The sequence below is a fragment of the Synchiropus splendidus genome, chromosome 19 (genome assembly GCF_027744825.2).
Source record: "Synchiropus splendidus isolate RoL2022-P1 chromosome 19, RoL_Sspl_1.0, whole genome shotgun sequence".
Lineage (NCBI taxonomy): Eukaryota > Metazoa > Chordata > Actinopteri > Syngnathiformes > Callionymidae > Synchiropus > Synchiropus splendidus.
The window spans coordinates 17,922,669-17,938,971 of record NC_071352.1 but is presented as its reverse complement, the minus strand read 5'-3'; the positions used below and the strand labels follow the sequence as shown (position 1 = coordinate 17,938,971).

Sequence of the window (16,303 nt, the reverse complement as noted above, 5' to 3'; positions counted from 1 at the left end):
GAGGATGAAACTACAACGTTTAACGTTTTAACCACTAACTGTGACTGACGATGACAGACATCAAACGAACACCATATGCTTTATGTCGTGCATAAAGCACGACAATATCGTGTGGAACGACATCTGCGGGAGCATTAATGGTTGACGTCAAGCTCCAGTAGGTGGCGGTAATGCGCTTTCAATCTGGTTGCAAACCGCCAAAGAAGTTCCACCAAAAGAAGAAGAAGATCTGTTTTTGAATTCTTCCCTCTGAAGTTTAGCATCCTACCATGCTAAATACCCAACAGGCAAGTTTTGCGCTCTTCCCTTCGTCGAGTGGTCTGTCGTGTTCTAGGATCATCCTCGGATCAAACTTACGTTTGACATAGTTCCAGACATTAACATAGCAAGCAACTGAATAGCAACGCTGGACCAGCGAGGACTTTGCGGTGGGTTTCCAAACTCTTGCTCCGTAGATTCGGAAGACCGTCTCTCAAGGGAGAGACGACTCCTGTCGGTGCTTGTTTCCAACCGTGCAACTTGTTGCTCCGTCTCACTAAACAGTTGCAGAACCAGTTCAGCGTTGGTCGAAGTCAAAACAGAACTGGCTTCTGGACATCGGGACATTGTCAGTGTTGTCATGCCCCATGTACAAATACCTGACCCACACTGAGCCCGATTCCGTGACTAATTGAGTTTGTGATTCCTAACGCGTGTTTCTACACATTTCTTCAGACAAGTGTTTCCCCCTGTGGCCAGCATGGATCGAGTGGAGCTTCCTCAACAAGTATGGGATATGCAGGATTCCAGGGGACGTCTGGAGGAGCAGGTAGGACTAATGCAGGGGTTTGAGCTGGCAGAAGAGAGGGGCAAGTACCAGCTGTTGAACCACATATGTTCTCATTGTAATGGATTCTCTAAAGGTTGTGGGTCTTTATTTCCAAGCATGTGATCCACTCTCTGCCTGTTTCACATGACCACTTGCTGCAGCAGGAGCAGAGGAGGTCACTGAGAGCTGCCAAAGAGAGGGAGGCCCGACAGGCTCTGCTTCTCCACCGACTCCAGAATAAGGTGGCATGTCACATCCTCATGCCACAATTTCTGAATTCTCCTCTGCCTAATTTCAATTTTCGGTTCAAGGTTCTGGAGTATAAAGAGGAAGTTGAGCGTCTGAACCTCCAGCTGAACAATGATCAGGTGACCTAACCTCACCTGCGTTAAACAGGGATTTTTTTTGGTTGAATTTCTGAAGGTCAGAGAGATGCCACACTTGTGTAAGTGATCTCAGGGAGGCCTTCATTTCTTGTCTGGACATGAGTATGGCATCAATGGACTTGTGTATGTCAACGAACCAAAGTTTTAAAGTGACTTTTTAAATGATGCAGCGGGTCAAAGATGAACGCAGCGCCTCATTGGACAACACTCTGGCTCGCCTGGAGGAGGAACAACACAGGTGCGTGTGCGCACCTTCGTTTCTGCCAAATTTTTCTTCACCCAGAAATATATTTCGACCCTCGCCGTGCTCGAGTGTTTACAAAGATGTTTCTTGTTTTTGCCATCAGATCACTTCAGCTTGCTAAAACAAACGCACTTCTCTTGAAACAACTCCAACAATCGAAAGAGTCCAATCAGACCTTAAGGAGGGACGTCCAGAACCTGATGGCTGATTGGTCCAGAGTTATAGAAACGGCTGAAATCAGAACACCCCAGCAGCAGAGAGACCAAGAGGTTGGCTTGTGTAACTAATGTTTGTGCTCATGTCTTTAACTGTGTACGCATGTCCAGGCTGAAGACGGCCATCGGAAAGCAGTGCTTCAGTCTCTCCAGGGTTCTGTGGTGGATCTTAAACGCCACTGTCACCTTTTTAAAACATCAGCGAACAGGTGCCTCTCCGCTTGCGTGCCTGATACCTCCACGACTGTCAGTGACTCACTGTGCAGCCGTGCTTTACAGAGAGCTGCTGCTGCTGAGGGCTGATCTCTCCCGCCTGTCCTCCCTGCTCCTGTCCAGCTGGGACTCTGCCTGTCTCCATTCTACACTCGCTCCTTTCCGCTCTTGCTCGCCTCCACCTGGTATCTCTGTCTCCCCTCCTGCCTCTCCTGTCACCATGGACACTTTCTCTGTTCCCATGATGACGCTGGACCTGGAACCGGAGCCTGAAGTGCAGCAGGAGTTGATGCCAAGTTCAAAGCTCACAGGCAGGTGAGCTTCTTCTTGATGGTTAACATTCCAGGGAACATAACTGGCAACCAAAAGTGGATTAGTGGACTCTGGGTGAATCTCTCTCCAGGTGGGCTGGTCTGCTGCTACATGACGGAAGATCACAAGGAGCAGAGGGAAGACATCAGTCTGCTAGTGTGGACACGGTAAAGATAAAAATTCATGGGCAGTCTGTCCAAAACAATCTATCTCTCTGAGTCATACTTTATATTGTCCATACACCGCAAACCTAATCCCTTGCCATTTGGTGCTTTTCAAAGCTGGGAGGCCTTTACATTACATTCAGACTTCCACAGGACTCCTCAGTGCACTGCCATGGCCCTTTTTATTCTACAGAACTAAATCTTTTTTTTTATTAGAGCTCCACTTCTGATAGTCATGCATCAAATAAATGCCCAGATTCAGATCCTGAAAGACAGGACACTGGACCTGGCTAATTGGTCCAAGACAATGGACTGAGCTTTTCTGACGGTCCAGGATTCACAGGTTGATGGCGAGCAAGAAAACGCAGAAACTTCCCAGAGACTTCACGACAGGCTGGAGAATCTCAGGTGAACAAAGACTCCCCTGGAATCATAACGTCTGTGTGAACAATACCCATTTTTGCTTCGACTCTGGTCCAGGTCTCTGGTGGCTTCAATGCAGTCGAGTTTTTTTCAGGCTCCGGAGGAAGTGGATCGTGAACAGCTATATGGTCAAATGAGGAAGCTGCAGGAGTCCACTGTCACACTTAACCGTGAGCAACGTTTGTATAACAGTGTGTGTCTGTGTTTTGCCACCCACTAGGCCATGGATAAAAAAAAAAGTACTTCTCACAATGACATCATATCTTTCTCCTGTCATACACTTGTCAATTAAAATGACTTTACCCATGACCTTTGTGTGTTAAGGTGAATTTGAAATGGTGAGGAAGGAGCTCACACGATTAATCATCCAACATGAGTCCAACACGAACGCGAGGACTGATGCCAGATGGAGGACGACAGAGGAGATCGAGAACAAGTTGGACGTGCATCAGGAAGACTTTAAGGAATACAGTGAGAAAGAATATATGCGTCCAAAAGAGGGAGGACTGTTGAAGGAGAATACATGGGAAAGGGGGAGTGAGGATGACTTGTGGCCGATCATGGAGGAGGAGGACTACAAGGAGGAAAAAGACTCATGGGCAGGGCAGGGGGATGAGAAGGATGTCTCCATACAAGGGGAAATGGAAGAATTAAACGACAGAGTGAGAGAGGTATTCGGAGAGAAGGGGAACTTGCGGGAGAGAGAACCGGAACAGTTCATGGAAAAGGAGGCCACGAAGCAAAGAAAGATGGCGGAGCTCAAAGATGAGGAGACTGTATGGCAGAGAGAAATTGAGGAGTTTAAGGAAAAGGCGGATTCATGGCAAAAAGAGAGGGCTGAATTCATGGAAATGATGGACTTGTGGCAAAAAGAAAAAGACCAATTTAAGGAGAAGGAGTCTGTGTGGCAGACAGAAATCAAGACGTTGAAACAGAGGGAGGACTCATGGGAGAGAGAGAGGAATTGCTTTACGGAAAAGGAAGACTTGTGGCAGAAGGAGCGAGAGGAATTCAATAAAATGGAGGAATTGTGGAAGATGCAAAGTGAAGAATTGGAGAAGAAAAACTCTTGGGAAAAGGAGAGGTGGTTGAAGGAGAATTCAAGGCTCCAGGAGGTGGATGAGTTAAAGGAAAAAGAAGACCTGTGGCAGACAGAGAGAGAACAGTTCAAGGAGAAGGAGGACTTGTTGCAAAGAGAGCTGAAGGAGCTCCATAAAAAGGAAGACTCGTGGCTGAAGGAGAGGGAAGAGTTCAAGAATAAGGAGGACATTTGGCAACTTGCAAAGGAGGACATCAAGGAAAAGGAGGACCTGTATCAAAAAAGGCTGAATGACTTTTTGGAAGAGAAGAACTTATGGCAAAGCAAGAGGGAAGACTTCCAAGAACAGAGGGACTCATGGCTGATGGAGGTGGAGGAATACAAGAAAAAGGAGGATTTTTGGCAAACAGAGAGAGAGGAGTTCAAGAAAAAGGAGGACTTGTGGTTGAGGGAGAGAGAGGCGTCTATGAAAAAGGAGGATTTATGGCAGGCCGAAAGGGAGGAGTTCCAGAAAAAGAAGGATTTGTGGCAAAGGGAGAGGAATGAGCTAACAGAACAGAGGGACTTGTGGCAAAGAGAGAGAGAGGAATTTCTGTTAGATGTCACGAAAAAGGAGGATTTGTGGCATACACATAGGCAGGACTTCAATGAACAAAGGAACTTGTGGCAACAGGAGAGGGAGGAGTTAAAGGAACAGAGGGACTCATTGCAAACTGAGACAGAGGATCTCAAGAAAAAGGAGGAGTCATGGCTCAGGGAAAGAGAGGCATCTAAGAAAAAGGAGGACTTGGAGAGGGAGGAGTTCAAAGAACACAGGGACTTATGGCAGACAGACAGGGAGGAGTTCAAGAAAAAGGAGGAATTGTGGCAAAAAGAGAGGGAGGAGTTCAAGGAACTGAGGGACTCGTGGCAGACAGAGAGGGAAAGGTTCCAAGAACATAGGGATTTGTGGCAGAAGGAGAGGGATGAGTTGAAACAAAAGCAAGATTTGTGGAAGGCAGAGTTGGACTCATGGCAAAGGGAGAGAGAAGAGTTCATGAAAAAGGAGGATTCATGGCTGACAGAGAGGAAGGATTATAGGGAGCAGACAGACTCATGGTTCAGTGAGAGGGAAACATCTAAGAAAAAGGAGGATTCGTGGCTGATGGAGAGAGAGGAGTTCAAGAAAAAGGAGGATTTGTGGCTGATGGAGAGAGAGGAGTTCAAGAAAAAGGAGGATTTGTGGCATGAGGAGAGGGAGGGTTTCAAGGAAAAAGAGGGTTTGTGGCAAAGGGAGAGAGAGGAGTTCAAGGCACAGAGGGACTTGTGGCATATAGAGAGGGAGGAGTCGGTGATGGGAGTCAAGAACAAAGAGGATTTGTGGCAAACAGAGAGAGAGGGGTTCAACAAGCAGCAGGACTTGTGGCAATGGGAGAGGGAGGAGTTCAAGAAAAAAGAAGACTCATGGCTCAGGGAGCGAGAGGCATCTAAGGAGAAGGAGCAATTGTGGCAGACGGAGAGGGATGAATTCAAGGAACAGAGGAACTTATGGCAGACAGAGAAGGACACCTTCAAGAAAAACGAGGATTTGTGGCAAAAGGAGAGGGAGGGTTTCGTGGAACAGATGGACTTGTGGCAGACGGAGAGAGAGGAGTTTGCGAAAAAGGAGGATTTGCGGCTGACAGAGAGGAAGGATTATAGGGAGCAGACAGACTCATGGTTCAGTGAGAGAGAAACATCTAAGAAAAAGGAGGATTCATGGCAGACAGAGAGAGAGATCAAGGGACAGAGGGACTCATGGCAGACAGAGAGGGAGGAGTTCAAGAAAATGGAGGAATTGTGGCAACCGGACAGGGAGGGGTTTGAGAAAAACAAGGATTTTTGGCATGAGGAGAGGGAGGGTTTCAAGGAAAAAGAGGACTTGTGGCAAAGGGAGAGAGAGGAGTTCAAGAAAAAAGAAGACTCGTGGCTCAGGGAGCGAGAGGCATCTAAGGAAAAGGAGGATTTGTGGCTGATACAGAGGGAGCAGTTCGTGGAACAGAGTTACTCATGGCTGTCAGAAAAGGAGGGTGTGAAGAAAAAGGAGGAATTGTGGGAACAGGAGAGGGAGGGTTTCAAGGAACAGATGGACTTGTGGCAGAGGGAGAGGGAGGAGGTCCAAGAACAGAAGGACTCATGGCACAAGGAGAGGAAGGAGTTGAAGAAAGACAATGATTTGTTGCAACAGGAGAGGATAGAGTTCATGAAAAAGCAAGATTTGTGGCAGACAGACTGGGAGGAGTTCAAGGAAAGGGAGAATTTGTGGAAAAACGAGAGAGAGGAGTTCAAGAAACAGAGGGACTTGTGGCAGACAGAGAGGGAGGAGTTCAAGATAAAGGAGGATTTGTGGCATGAGGAGAGAGAGGGTTTCAAGGAAAAAGAGGGTTTGTGGCATGAGGAGAGGGAGGGTTTCAAGGAAAAAGAGGGTTTGTGGCATGAGGAGAGGGAGGGTTTCAAGGAAAAAGAGGGTTTGTGGCATGAGGAGAGGGAGGGTTTCAAGGAAAAAGAGGGTTTGTGGCATGAGGAGAGGGAGGGTTTCAAGGAAAAAGAGGGTTTGTGGCATGAGGAGAGGGAGGGTTTCATGGAAAAAGAGGGTTTGTGGCATGAGGAGAGGGAGGGTTTCAAGGAAAAAGAGGGTTTGTGGCAAAGGGAGAGAGAGGAGTTCAAGAAAAAAGAAGACTTGTGGCTCAGGAAGAGAGAGGCATCTGAGGATAAGCAGGATTTGTGGCAAATACAGAGGGAGCAGTTCAATGAACAGAGGGACTCTTGGCTGACAGAAAAGGAGGAGTTGAAGAAAAAGGAGGAACTGTTGCAACAGGAGATAGTAGAGTTCAAGAAAAAGCAAGATTTGTGGCAAACCGACTGGAATAAGTTCAAGGAAAACGAGGGTTTGTGGAGAAGGGAGAGAGATGAGTTCAAGGAACAGAGGGACTTGTGGCAGACTGAGACGGAGGAGCTTCAAGAGCAGAAGGACTCATGGCAGAGGGAGAGGGATGAGTCAAAGAAAAAGGAGGATTTGTGGCAAAAAGAGAGAGAGGAGTTTGACAAACAGAGGGGTCTATGGCTAAGAGAGATGGAGGACTTCAAGGAAGAGAGGGACTCATGGCACAGAGAGATGGAGGATTTCAAGAAAAAGGAGGATTTCTGGCAGATGGAAACAGAGGAGTACAAGAAAATGGGGGATATGTGGCAGAGAGAAAGGGAGAGATTCAAGGCAAAGGAGGACTTGTGGCTGAGGAAGAGTGAGGAGTTTGTGGAACAGAAGGGCTCATGGCAGAAGGAGAAGGACGATTTTACTAAAATGGAGGATTTGTGGCTGACAGAGAGGGAGAGGTTCAGGGAACAGAAGGACTCCTGGCAAGCTGAGAGGGAAGACTTCAACACACACAGGGACTTATGGCAAAGGCAAAGGGAGGAGTCAAAGAAAAAGGAGGATTTGTGGCAAAAAGAGAAAGAGGAGTTCGACAAACTGAGGGGTCTTTGGCAAAGAGAGATGGAGAAGTTCAAGAAAAAGCAGGACTTGTGGCAGACAGAGTCAGAGGGGTTCAAGGAACAGAGGGACTCATGGCAGAGAGAGAGGGATGAGTACAGGAAAAAGGAGGATTTGTGGCAAAAAGAGAGAGAGGAGTTTGAAAAACTGAGGGGTCTCTGGCTCAGAGAGAGGGAGAAGTTCAAGGAACAAAGGGTCTTGTGGCAGACAGAGAGAAAGGAGTTTAAGAAAATGGAGGATTTGTGGGAGACAGAGAGGGAGAGGTTCAAGAAGGATGAGAACTTGTTTGAGAAGTTTGAGATGAAAGGGGAATTGTGGCATGATGGGAATGCAGATTTCTGTATGAAGGAAAGCTCTCGGAGCAAGGACGACTCGGGGCAGAGAGAGAGGGAAGAGATGAGCGAGAGGCTGGAAGTGTTAGGGCAAGAGAGACAACTGTCCCAGGAAAGGCAGGTCTCGTTGGAGAAGGAGGTGAAGGACATCAATAGTAAGAACGAAACATTTCAAAGAGAGAATGAAGCATTGAAAGAGAAGGAGAAGATGTATCTCAATGCAATAGATGAGTTAAAGGAAAGTAAGGAAAACCTGGTAAAAGAGATGGAGGAGTTCAGGCAGGATATGCTGGAGAAAGAAGGTTGGTGGTGGATCGAGAGAGATACATTGAAGGAAAAGATACAAATGATGGTGAAAGAAGGAGAAGACGAGAAGACTTGGAAGTTGGAGCTAAGCGATGTCAAAGTACCCATAAAGAAAAGGGAGGGGAGTAGGAAAGAGACAAAACAGATGGGTGGGGTCTCAACCGAAGAGCCAAAAGAGATGTTGAGGAAAACGGCAGACGTGGGAAGGCGGCATGAGGAGCAACGAAAAGAAAGTGAGGCATTTATACAGGAAGTGACAGGGGATGCGCAGGTGAATATGTTAAAAGGAAAAGAGGAGGAAGAGGTTCCACACACACGGTTGAGACAGATGGAGGACAATATTCCGTTGACAGAAGAGGTGACTCCACAAGAGCGACTCCTGAACACACCCCAACTCGGCACCGTGACAAATGATGTGGTGGAGGTGAAGGCAGCCGACATAAAACCACTTGGTCAAGAGGGGGGGATGACAGTAACGTCACAAAGGCTCGATGGAGAATGGGAGAGGATACAACATGAAGAAAAGGCCCGTATGGTGCAGGGCAACTTTGATCCTTTAAGCAGAGTCTTGGACAGGAGGGATGGAAGTGCATGGATGGAAAAGGCCGAGCTGAGCCACCGCGAGGCCTCTAGACTTTCCCGCCTCTTGAAAGAGAAAGATGAGGTTGTGCGGCAGCTGAGAGCTCAACTTGGAAGACCGGAGGATGTGCCAATGAGCAAGGTGGATGTGAAAAGAATAGATGATCCTGGTGAGGAGAACAGGAGGTTAGAGAAGTGGTGGGAGGAGGAATGGGACGCCAAAATGAAAATGGAAGCCAGATGGAGAAAAGTGATTGACGTGTTGGTGAGCATCCACGAGGAGAGGAAAAATATCCGGACCGGACTCGACCAAAATGAGCAGCGTGACAGGGCGGGACGACAAAGAGAAGCCGCGAGAACATTAGAAGATGAAGTCCAGCTGAGACGCTCAGAGGTGAAGAGGAAGCAAAAACCAGACCTGAGAGAAGCGAACCTGGGAGAGAGAGAGGAGGAAGCATTGCAGCAAAAAGGAACGGAGGAATGGATGGAGCGAGCTACTCTGTGGATGGAGTTAGAAGAACACTTGGCCAGGCTGAAAGAGAAAATGATTGAACAGGGGCCTGAGGAGAACCAGAAGGATCAGGTAGAGTACGAGTTAGCCCCCGCCCTTCCAGATTGTCATTGCCCTTCTTTGTGTGTCGACGACGGTAACGTGACTCTTTGTGTTGACTGGTAGGTACGACTGGATCTCCTCCGCCTGGTGGCTGAACTTGAGCTCCAGTACAGTCAAGCCATGAAGAAAAACCTAAGTCTGAAGCATCAAAATGGGAAATTGAAGTCGGAGAGACGCACACTGAGGGACACCCTTCGACAGGTATCCGACCTTCACAGTGTCCCGCACGCGAACATGAACACGCTCACACGCACATGTGTTTCTTGATCAGGTTGAGCTGCAACGTCTTACTCTTCGACAGGGAAACAGCAAAACAAATGGTCTTCAGGTTTGTATACACGTGCCTGTGTGTGTCTGTTAGTTTGAAGCTAGCACGCAAATTCTTATAGCATCATAAGAAGTACATTTGCATATGCGTAGTCTGCAGACCAGGAGGTTCTGAGAGTCCGTGTGATGGACCTCGAGGACACGCTGAGTCAGCTTCAGCTACTACTGGCGGCGGATAGCCAGCAGAGGGCAGTGTTTATCCAGGAAAGCAGCGGCAAGAGCGGCCACCTTCTCTCTCTGCGCCAGGAATTGGCAGACTCGCTCTCCATCGTCACTCTTCATCCCATTGTGTCCGTCCTGGAGTCAGAGACGCACAGACTGGACCAAAGCCTGCGGGAGGATGACCGCAGAAGTTGATGGAGACTCAACAGCAGACCTGAAACTTTGAGGAAGAAAAGGTCTGTTTGATCATAGTGGTCCCATCCCTCAAGTGCACGTTGGAGCCGTGGCAGACTGTTACAAATGTGTTACGAATCTGAGCACTGATCGTCTTGGAACCACATGCCGGTCCAGGTTAACTTGTTTATTAGTTACTGTGTGGTGCGACAATGTTGTAAATATTGGGTGTTTTATATTTGACAGTCCTGGGAATAAACTCCAGTGCACAGTGTTTCTGTTCACATGGCAGCTCGGATGGAGGTTCTTCAGACAAGCTCATGAGCCCGGTTGATCTGGGTGACAACAGTGTTTAGGAAAATACACCTGACAGACACAAGTGCTGCAGGCTGGTGAACAAGTGTGTGTGTGTGTGTGTGTTTTCTTCACATTGATTAAACATGTCTGGAGCTTTCATGTACACAATTTCTCCATCATTTACTTGGAATATTTTGGGAAGCTTGTAGGCTTGAGTGGACCTTCAGTGTGAAGTGCATGACCTGAATATGATGACCCTTCTGTCATGGATCCTGCTCCTGGTTGAACATCTGATGTTGTATTACCTTCCACACCACAACTTTGTATGCTAAAAAAACCCCCGCTCTTTTCTGGGTTAGGGTTAGGCATTATTTCCAACCTTTAGGTTCGTGACAAAGCCTATATTGTGCTTCCATCTGGAGGAATCATGTGTCGGCTAACTCACTAGGTGCTATTCATGTTTACAGAGGCCACTGCTTAAAGCAGGAAGTGTCTTTATCTCCACAGTAAAAACCAAAAACCTTGCACTTCCTTGTCTTGTTTTCTTGTGATGACTTGTTCCTAAACACATCAGAATATAGTGTACATTTTTGGACACCTGTCCAAACGGTTCATGTTTTAAAAAATCATATAAAAAAAATGAAGGAGAAATCTTACAAAAAGTGATATAAACTAATGTTTCTCGGAGCTTCAGAGAAACAGAGATGCTGCGTTCAAAGACCAATAGGTCTTGTTTCATCGTGTCTGTTTAACCACGAGACACTTTTTATCTAAAGCTCGATTAAACCTGTAAATGAATCTCTATACAGTATATACATATATATATATATATACATATATATATATATGTGTGTATATATGAGCTTGGCTCATGAAATCCGTTACAGTTGTGGGGTTTTTGACAATGATTGATGTCACCAACACTTCCTGCCTGCGTTTTCTATTTTCTGCCAACTTTCTTTTCTGCATTGTTACAAAAGTGAAGCGAAACAGGGATGACATCATGGTTTTGATTCCCTCAGGCATCTGCGGGTCCTGAAGTTGGTTGTGGTTGGAGGCCACAGTGAGGGTTTTGGGCGTGGGTTGCAGCCACACATCCACCTCTCAGCATGTTCATTAAAAGCTTTATATTCTGACCGTCATCTTCATAGCTTCCTCATCATCATCATCATCATCGTGACAATGGTGCATCAATACAACTCACACTGTAGAAGAAAGTGTGAGTCAGAACGTTTGTTTTTTTTGTTTCTCATGCATGGCCTCATGCCAGATTTGAACCGACAACCTTAGAACCATGAGGCGACAGCACTTACTACACGTGGCATCATCAATATTTCCTGTTCTATTCATTGAAGTAATTCCAGAAATGTTAATGTTTTGATCCATCAGCAGGTCTTAGCATCAATAAGTGTCTGTTGGTAAGGAAAATAAATCCACACTCCTCAACTGAACTGCTGGAGGATTAGAAGGAGTGTTTGATGAGTATTAACTTGTGTGTAAGTGACTCGTGCTTGGTTTAAATTTGTTTCACAATAACCTACTTATTTAAATGAAAACAAACTAACAAGCACAATTGAATTGTCAGTTTTTGTAATTGATATATTTTTTATGAATATTATTTTTTGGCAGCGAACTAGCTGTAAGTTTAGCCAATTTAATGTGTGGGAACTTCTGCGCCAAACTCCACTTCAAGTAATGAACTATGTCTAATAATATTTCCTGGTGAACGTCACTCAATAACCACCTTAAGTCATCTCAACGAACTTTCCTTTGTTCGGCGGATCGTTGCGGTCGTCACCTTCGTCATCGCCACCATTGTCGTCAAACTCACCGATATTCACCGCCTCGTCATCGGAATCGTTGGAATGGAAGTGGCAAGTAGATGAATCAGTGACCGAGATTTGGTCCGCTGATTTTCTGAGAAAAATGTTTCAGAAATAAACCAATTCCAAATAGTGCGAAAGCGAAAATGGAAATTTCCCACTTTCAGTCAATCTTGATGCTTTCATTCTCTGTCGATCATTTAAAGATGGGGCCGAGCTTCGAACCCGGCAGAAGCGCAGACCCACTCAGAACTGGAAGCCTGTGGTTTCCTCACTCTTTCACCAGCTCCTCTTCAGCGTCTACAGGACTTACTTCACAGCGTGACTTCTGGATCTGCGTCGCCTCGACTGTCATGTCTTCACACTTGATCCTCCTGCACCTGTGCACCCTCCAGATCCTGGTGGCCAGCCACCCAGCCTGCTGGCTCCCTGGGCATCTGGTTCTGAAGGCCCACAACCAGCTCCATGCCCTGGTGAGTGTCTGACTTCTCCTCTTCTTCTTCTTCTTCTTCTCTCCTCTTTTTGTCTCACCAGTCTGGGCCCTTCCCTGCAGGGTTCGTTTCCTCTTCACTGCCTGCCGTTTAACAGCAACATGTCCTTCCCTGACATGAACTTGACCCGTCCATCAGTCCACCAGGTGAGTGCTCCTGACCAGCATGGCCTCACCCACCAAAGTAACCCGGAACTGTACTGTGCTCAGTGCCAGCGGGTCTCTCTGCTGGTGCACCGATCCCTGGAAGGAGCTGAGAAAGTCTTCAGGAACGTGACACCAGGGTTGGACATTTGGAACTCACAGAAATTTCACGAATTTCAGCTCACGAATCACCGACTGCTGAAGGAAGGCAAATGTGTGAGTAGCCCAACGCACAGAGGGTCTGGGTGGGAAACGATGGGTTTATTGACGGCTGTGAAATGGTGGCAGCTGCCTGGGGATTTCTCTTCTGGCCCTCTTCTGGATTCGTACCTGGCAAACGTGACCTTGAATCTCCTGCAGCCGGTAAGATCTTGCTGTGAAAAGGTTGTGTTTGAAGGTGCTGAATGGTGGACTGTGGTGTCGCCTGGCAGGACAAGGCCCACTGCGCTTGGTCGGCTCTGAGACGAGATCTCTACAGGGTCCTGAACTCCGCCCTCCGTCACCACCACCGCTGCTTCAAACAGTGACGCGCTCGTCTCCGCGACTTATTTATTGCCCCAGTATTTATTTATTTATTTGTATTTTATTGAAGTTATAATAAAAGTGTGTTCTGTCTGCGGTTGTAACCTGTGAAGAGCAGATGGTGGTGTGGTTGAGAGGTGAAGCTCAGACTTGAAATCAAAAGACAGCACAGTGATCCAGAGACAAGACCAGCAGTGGGAAAATGGTGTCTTGAGACCGAGACCCCACAGTCCAGGCCTGTTTCAGGACTGGCACCTTCTCATGACGCTACGCTACGTAGCGTTGCTGGTTTTGTCTTTTAAATCTCTTCTCTTTGTTCAATGAATCTTCAAATCACTGACGTCAAATCATTTTCACTCAGTGTGTAGCACTTCTATAGACTCCAAAATAATAGTGTAAAGGAAAACAGAACATCTGTCACAGGCTGATGACATCACTTGCGCATTGTCGTCAAGACAGTGCAACAAGTTGAGGTGGAAGAGTTGCTGTTTGTTTGATGTGGGATTGAAATAAACTGCTACTTCTACTTCTACATCTACTACGACCGCAGTCCAGTAATGGTATGGTCGAAGTATCGCCTGCACGGATGGATTTCAAAAGCAGAACAGTAGCGTTGTTTAATCCCGTTATTGTTAGCATGTAGCATGGAAAACCACAAAGTGAGTTTTGACGCCTCTCAGTTCAGCATGTAGACGCCTAAGTCTGAACTCACTGACTGGGAGTAAAATGACTCGATGATGATGAAGGTGAGAAGTACTCAACTGTACTTGAGATATTTCCGTTCCTGCAACGTATTAATGATTGACGGATATAGATATGATTTAATCTCAACAGAATAAACACCCTGTTATCTTTCAGTTCCAGTTGAAAAGTACACAACTTTATTGGCATTTTTATGAAGGAACATCCATCCATCTCTATTGTATATTTTTAAGAGTTAAATACTTTATTAATGATGATCATAAGCAAAGAGAAAGCGCTCGTGTGACTTTGCCACAGCAGCTGGTTTAAATGCATATTTTCTCCGGGAAAACATCCCATGATCGGATGGTGTTTTCATGTCTGGGACGGTTGGGTGCTCCGGAGCTTGTGGATCAGTGTCATGGAACACTGGATAAATTCATCCTCTGCACCGACACGACGGTGAACTTGTGAATATTCTGCTGCGGGTCCAAGTCCAGATGGTGTTCCCTTCAGAACTCCAGCGATGGTGACTGACTTATTCATGTTCAGTCGGCATCAGCGTCTTTGTTTGGATGTTTGGTGCTTCTCCTCATGAATTCAGTAACCAGCCCGCTTCTTATAAGAGCACGGACCCGGCTCGACCGGGCTATGTGAAGCCATTGGCACCGCTGAAGAGCCTGAATTAGCCACGTGCAGCCATGTTTTCAGGTGAGGCACTTTGTGTTTACCCAAGGTTGGCACTCATTATTCTTCCCCTCGCAGTGTTCGTCCTGCTGCCCCTCATCTGTCTGGGCGTGTCCTCGCAGCCGCTCCCTGAAGGTCAGCGGCTTTTCACCATCGCTGTGAGCCGAGCGCAACACCTCCACCAGCTGGCCCAGAACCTCTTCTCGGCTTTTGTGAGAGCACACGCCAGTCGCTAGCTCAGCAACGTCTCCGACGGCGTGTCATGTTTGTATGTGTGTGACAGGAGAGCTCTCTTCAGATGGAAGAACAGCGTCAGCTCAGCAAAATCTTCCCGCAAGACTTCTGCAACTCAGACTACTTCATCAGCCCCACCGACAAACATGAAGCACAACGCAGCCCTGTGAGTGCATCACATGACCACTGCTCACCGTGAAGCTGTGTGCCATTTCTCCGTCCTTCTCCTGCAGGTCCTGAAGCTGCTGTCGGTTTCCTATCAGCTGGTGGAGTCATGGGAGTTCCCCAGTCGCTCCCTGACTCCAGCTGTGGCCCTGAGAATCCAGCTCTCACCCAAGCTGTCAGAGCTGAAGACAGGAATCCACATGTTGATCCGGGTGACGTCACTTCTCACTCGCACAAACAAAGACCTTCCCGACTCACCCTTGTTTGGTTTCGTTTTCTGAATGCAACCTGCATGTGCTCTGTGTCTGTCCCTTCAGTCCAATCAGGAAGATGCAGACAGTTTTGGGGAGACCTCACTTCCACACCTGGCCCCTTATGTGAACTATTACCAAAATCTGGGCCATGAAGAGTCGCTGAGGAGGACGTACAAGCTGCTGGCCTGCTTCAAAAAGGACATGCACAAGGTAGGACTGCCTCAGCGGCGTCACCGACGACACGACTGATGATGTGTGTGTGTGTGTGTGTGTCGCAGGTGGAGACCTACCTGAACATGAGCAAATGTCGACTTTATCTGGAGGCCAACTGCACGTTGTAGCCCTGCCCACTCACCTGGCTGTGTGGCGCATTCAGCCTTACTTTCTTCATTGAAGATTTCATTTCAACCGAATAAACCTTTGAGCATCCTTTGGTGTGTGTGTGTGTGTTTATATGCCTGGCGCTTGGGACTCACCAGCCAAAAACGTTGAACAAATCAATTCAGGACGTGAAAGAAAGTATGGAAGTATGGAAGTTCAAATTTTGCTGCACTCAAGCAGCTGCTGAACAGAATATTTTATTTTAGTTTGTTTTAGTTTATTTCGTTTTTTGTATTTTATTGTAGTTTAATTTAGTTTTTTTACATTTTTTATTCGTGTATATTAATCCATAGATTTTTTTTTCACTTTGTTATTATTATTGCTGTTATTATTACTCTTGATGTTGTGGTTTTTTTTTTTTTTTCATTTTCTTCTTTATTATTTTTGTTCTTTACTTGGCGGGACTCAACCCGCATGAAAACCTGCTCCGACTATTTGTATATATCTATTTGTGTATATCTGGCGATACAAATGATGTCACGTTAACGTATTTTCCAAAATGTATAGCTTAGCCGCATGTGTGAGGAGAAGGCACTTGATCAACGTTCTGACTTGCAGACAGTGACTGACTACGGTGACCGACGGACAGGAAGCCATGGGAGACACAGTGGTTACAGGAGGATGTTTGCAAAATGCTTTGCCAGAGAGGCAGTGACGCATGCGCTGTTATCTCGGTATAAAAAAAAAAAAAAAAAAAAAAAGAAAGAAAGTCGTGCAAGTGACTGCCAAAAGAGCAACTCGTGCATGTCACTTCCAGGCCTCCGTAGCGCGAGCGGCGCTCGTCCTTCCTGTTCGTGGAAGGAGTGATTTCAGAGGTTGC

At 46.8% G+C, this 16,303-nt stretch overlaps 3 protein-coding genes across 8 annotated transcripts; all 3 read left to right on the top strand.

Annotated features, from left to right (window-relative positions):
* Positions 1-30: 30 nt before the first annotated feature.
* LOC128750611 (trichohyalin-like) lies at positions 31-10,889 on the top strand. 6 transcript variants are annotated; one of them, XM_053850913.1, is made up of 15 exons: positions 31-287; positions 715-808; positions 973-1,050; positions 1,120-1,176; positions 1,365-1,432; positions 1,542-1,707; positions 1,765-1,862; positions 1,933-2,181; positions 2,270-2,345; positions 2,677-2,750; positions 2,823-2,935; positions 3,090-9,112; positions 9,206-9,343; positions 9,414-9,470; positions 9,563-10,889. In XM_053850913.1, exons 2-15 carry the CDS (start codon positions 740-742, stop codon positions 9,824-9,826), a joined length of 7,530 nt encoding a protein of 2,509 aa, XP_053706888.1. In that variant the 5' UTR covers positions 31-287; positions 715-739; the 3' UTR covers positions 9,827-10,889. The 6 variants fall into 6 exon arrangements, with proteins under 6 accessions (XP_053706888.1, XP_053706887.1, XP_053706890.1 ...); XM_053850912.1 differs by having other exon boundaries at positions 31-428; XM_053850915.1 differs by having other exon boundaries at positions 31-428; positions 970-1,050; positions 1,990-2,181.
* A 334-nt stretch (positions 10,890-11,223) lies between these two features.
* LOC128750527 (uncharacterized) lies at positions 11,224-13,086 on the top strand. The gene is made up of 5 exons (XM_053850708.1): positions 11,224-12,398; positions 12,479-12,562; positions 12,626-12,775; positions 12,848-12,922; positions 12,991-13,086. Exons 1-5 carry the CDS (start codon positions 12,072-12,074, stop codon positions 13,084-13,086), a joined length of 732 nt encoding a protein of 243 aa, XP_053706683.1. The 5' UTR covers positions 11,224-12,071.
* Positions 13,087-14,235: 1,149 nt separating this feature from the next.
* gh1 (growth hormone 1) lies at positions 14,236-15,527 on the top strand. Its single transcript, XM_053851171.1, has 6 exons — positions 14,236-14,473; positions 14,528-14,661; positions 14,733-14,849; positions 14,917-15,060; positions 15,166-15,312; positions 15,381-15,527. The coding sequence occupies exons 1-6, from the start codon at positions 14,464-14,466 to the stop codon at positions 15,441-15,443; spliced, it is 615 nt and encodes a 204-aa protein (XP_053707146.1). The 5' UTR covers positions 14,236-14,463; the 3' UTR covers positions 15,444-15,527.
* Positions 15,528-16,303: the final 776 nt, after the last annotated feature.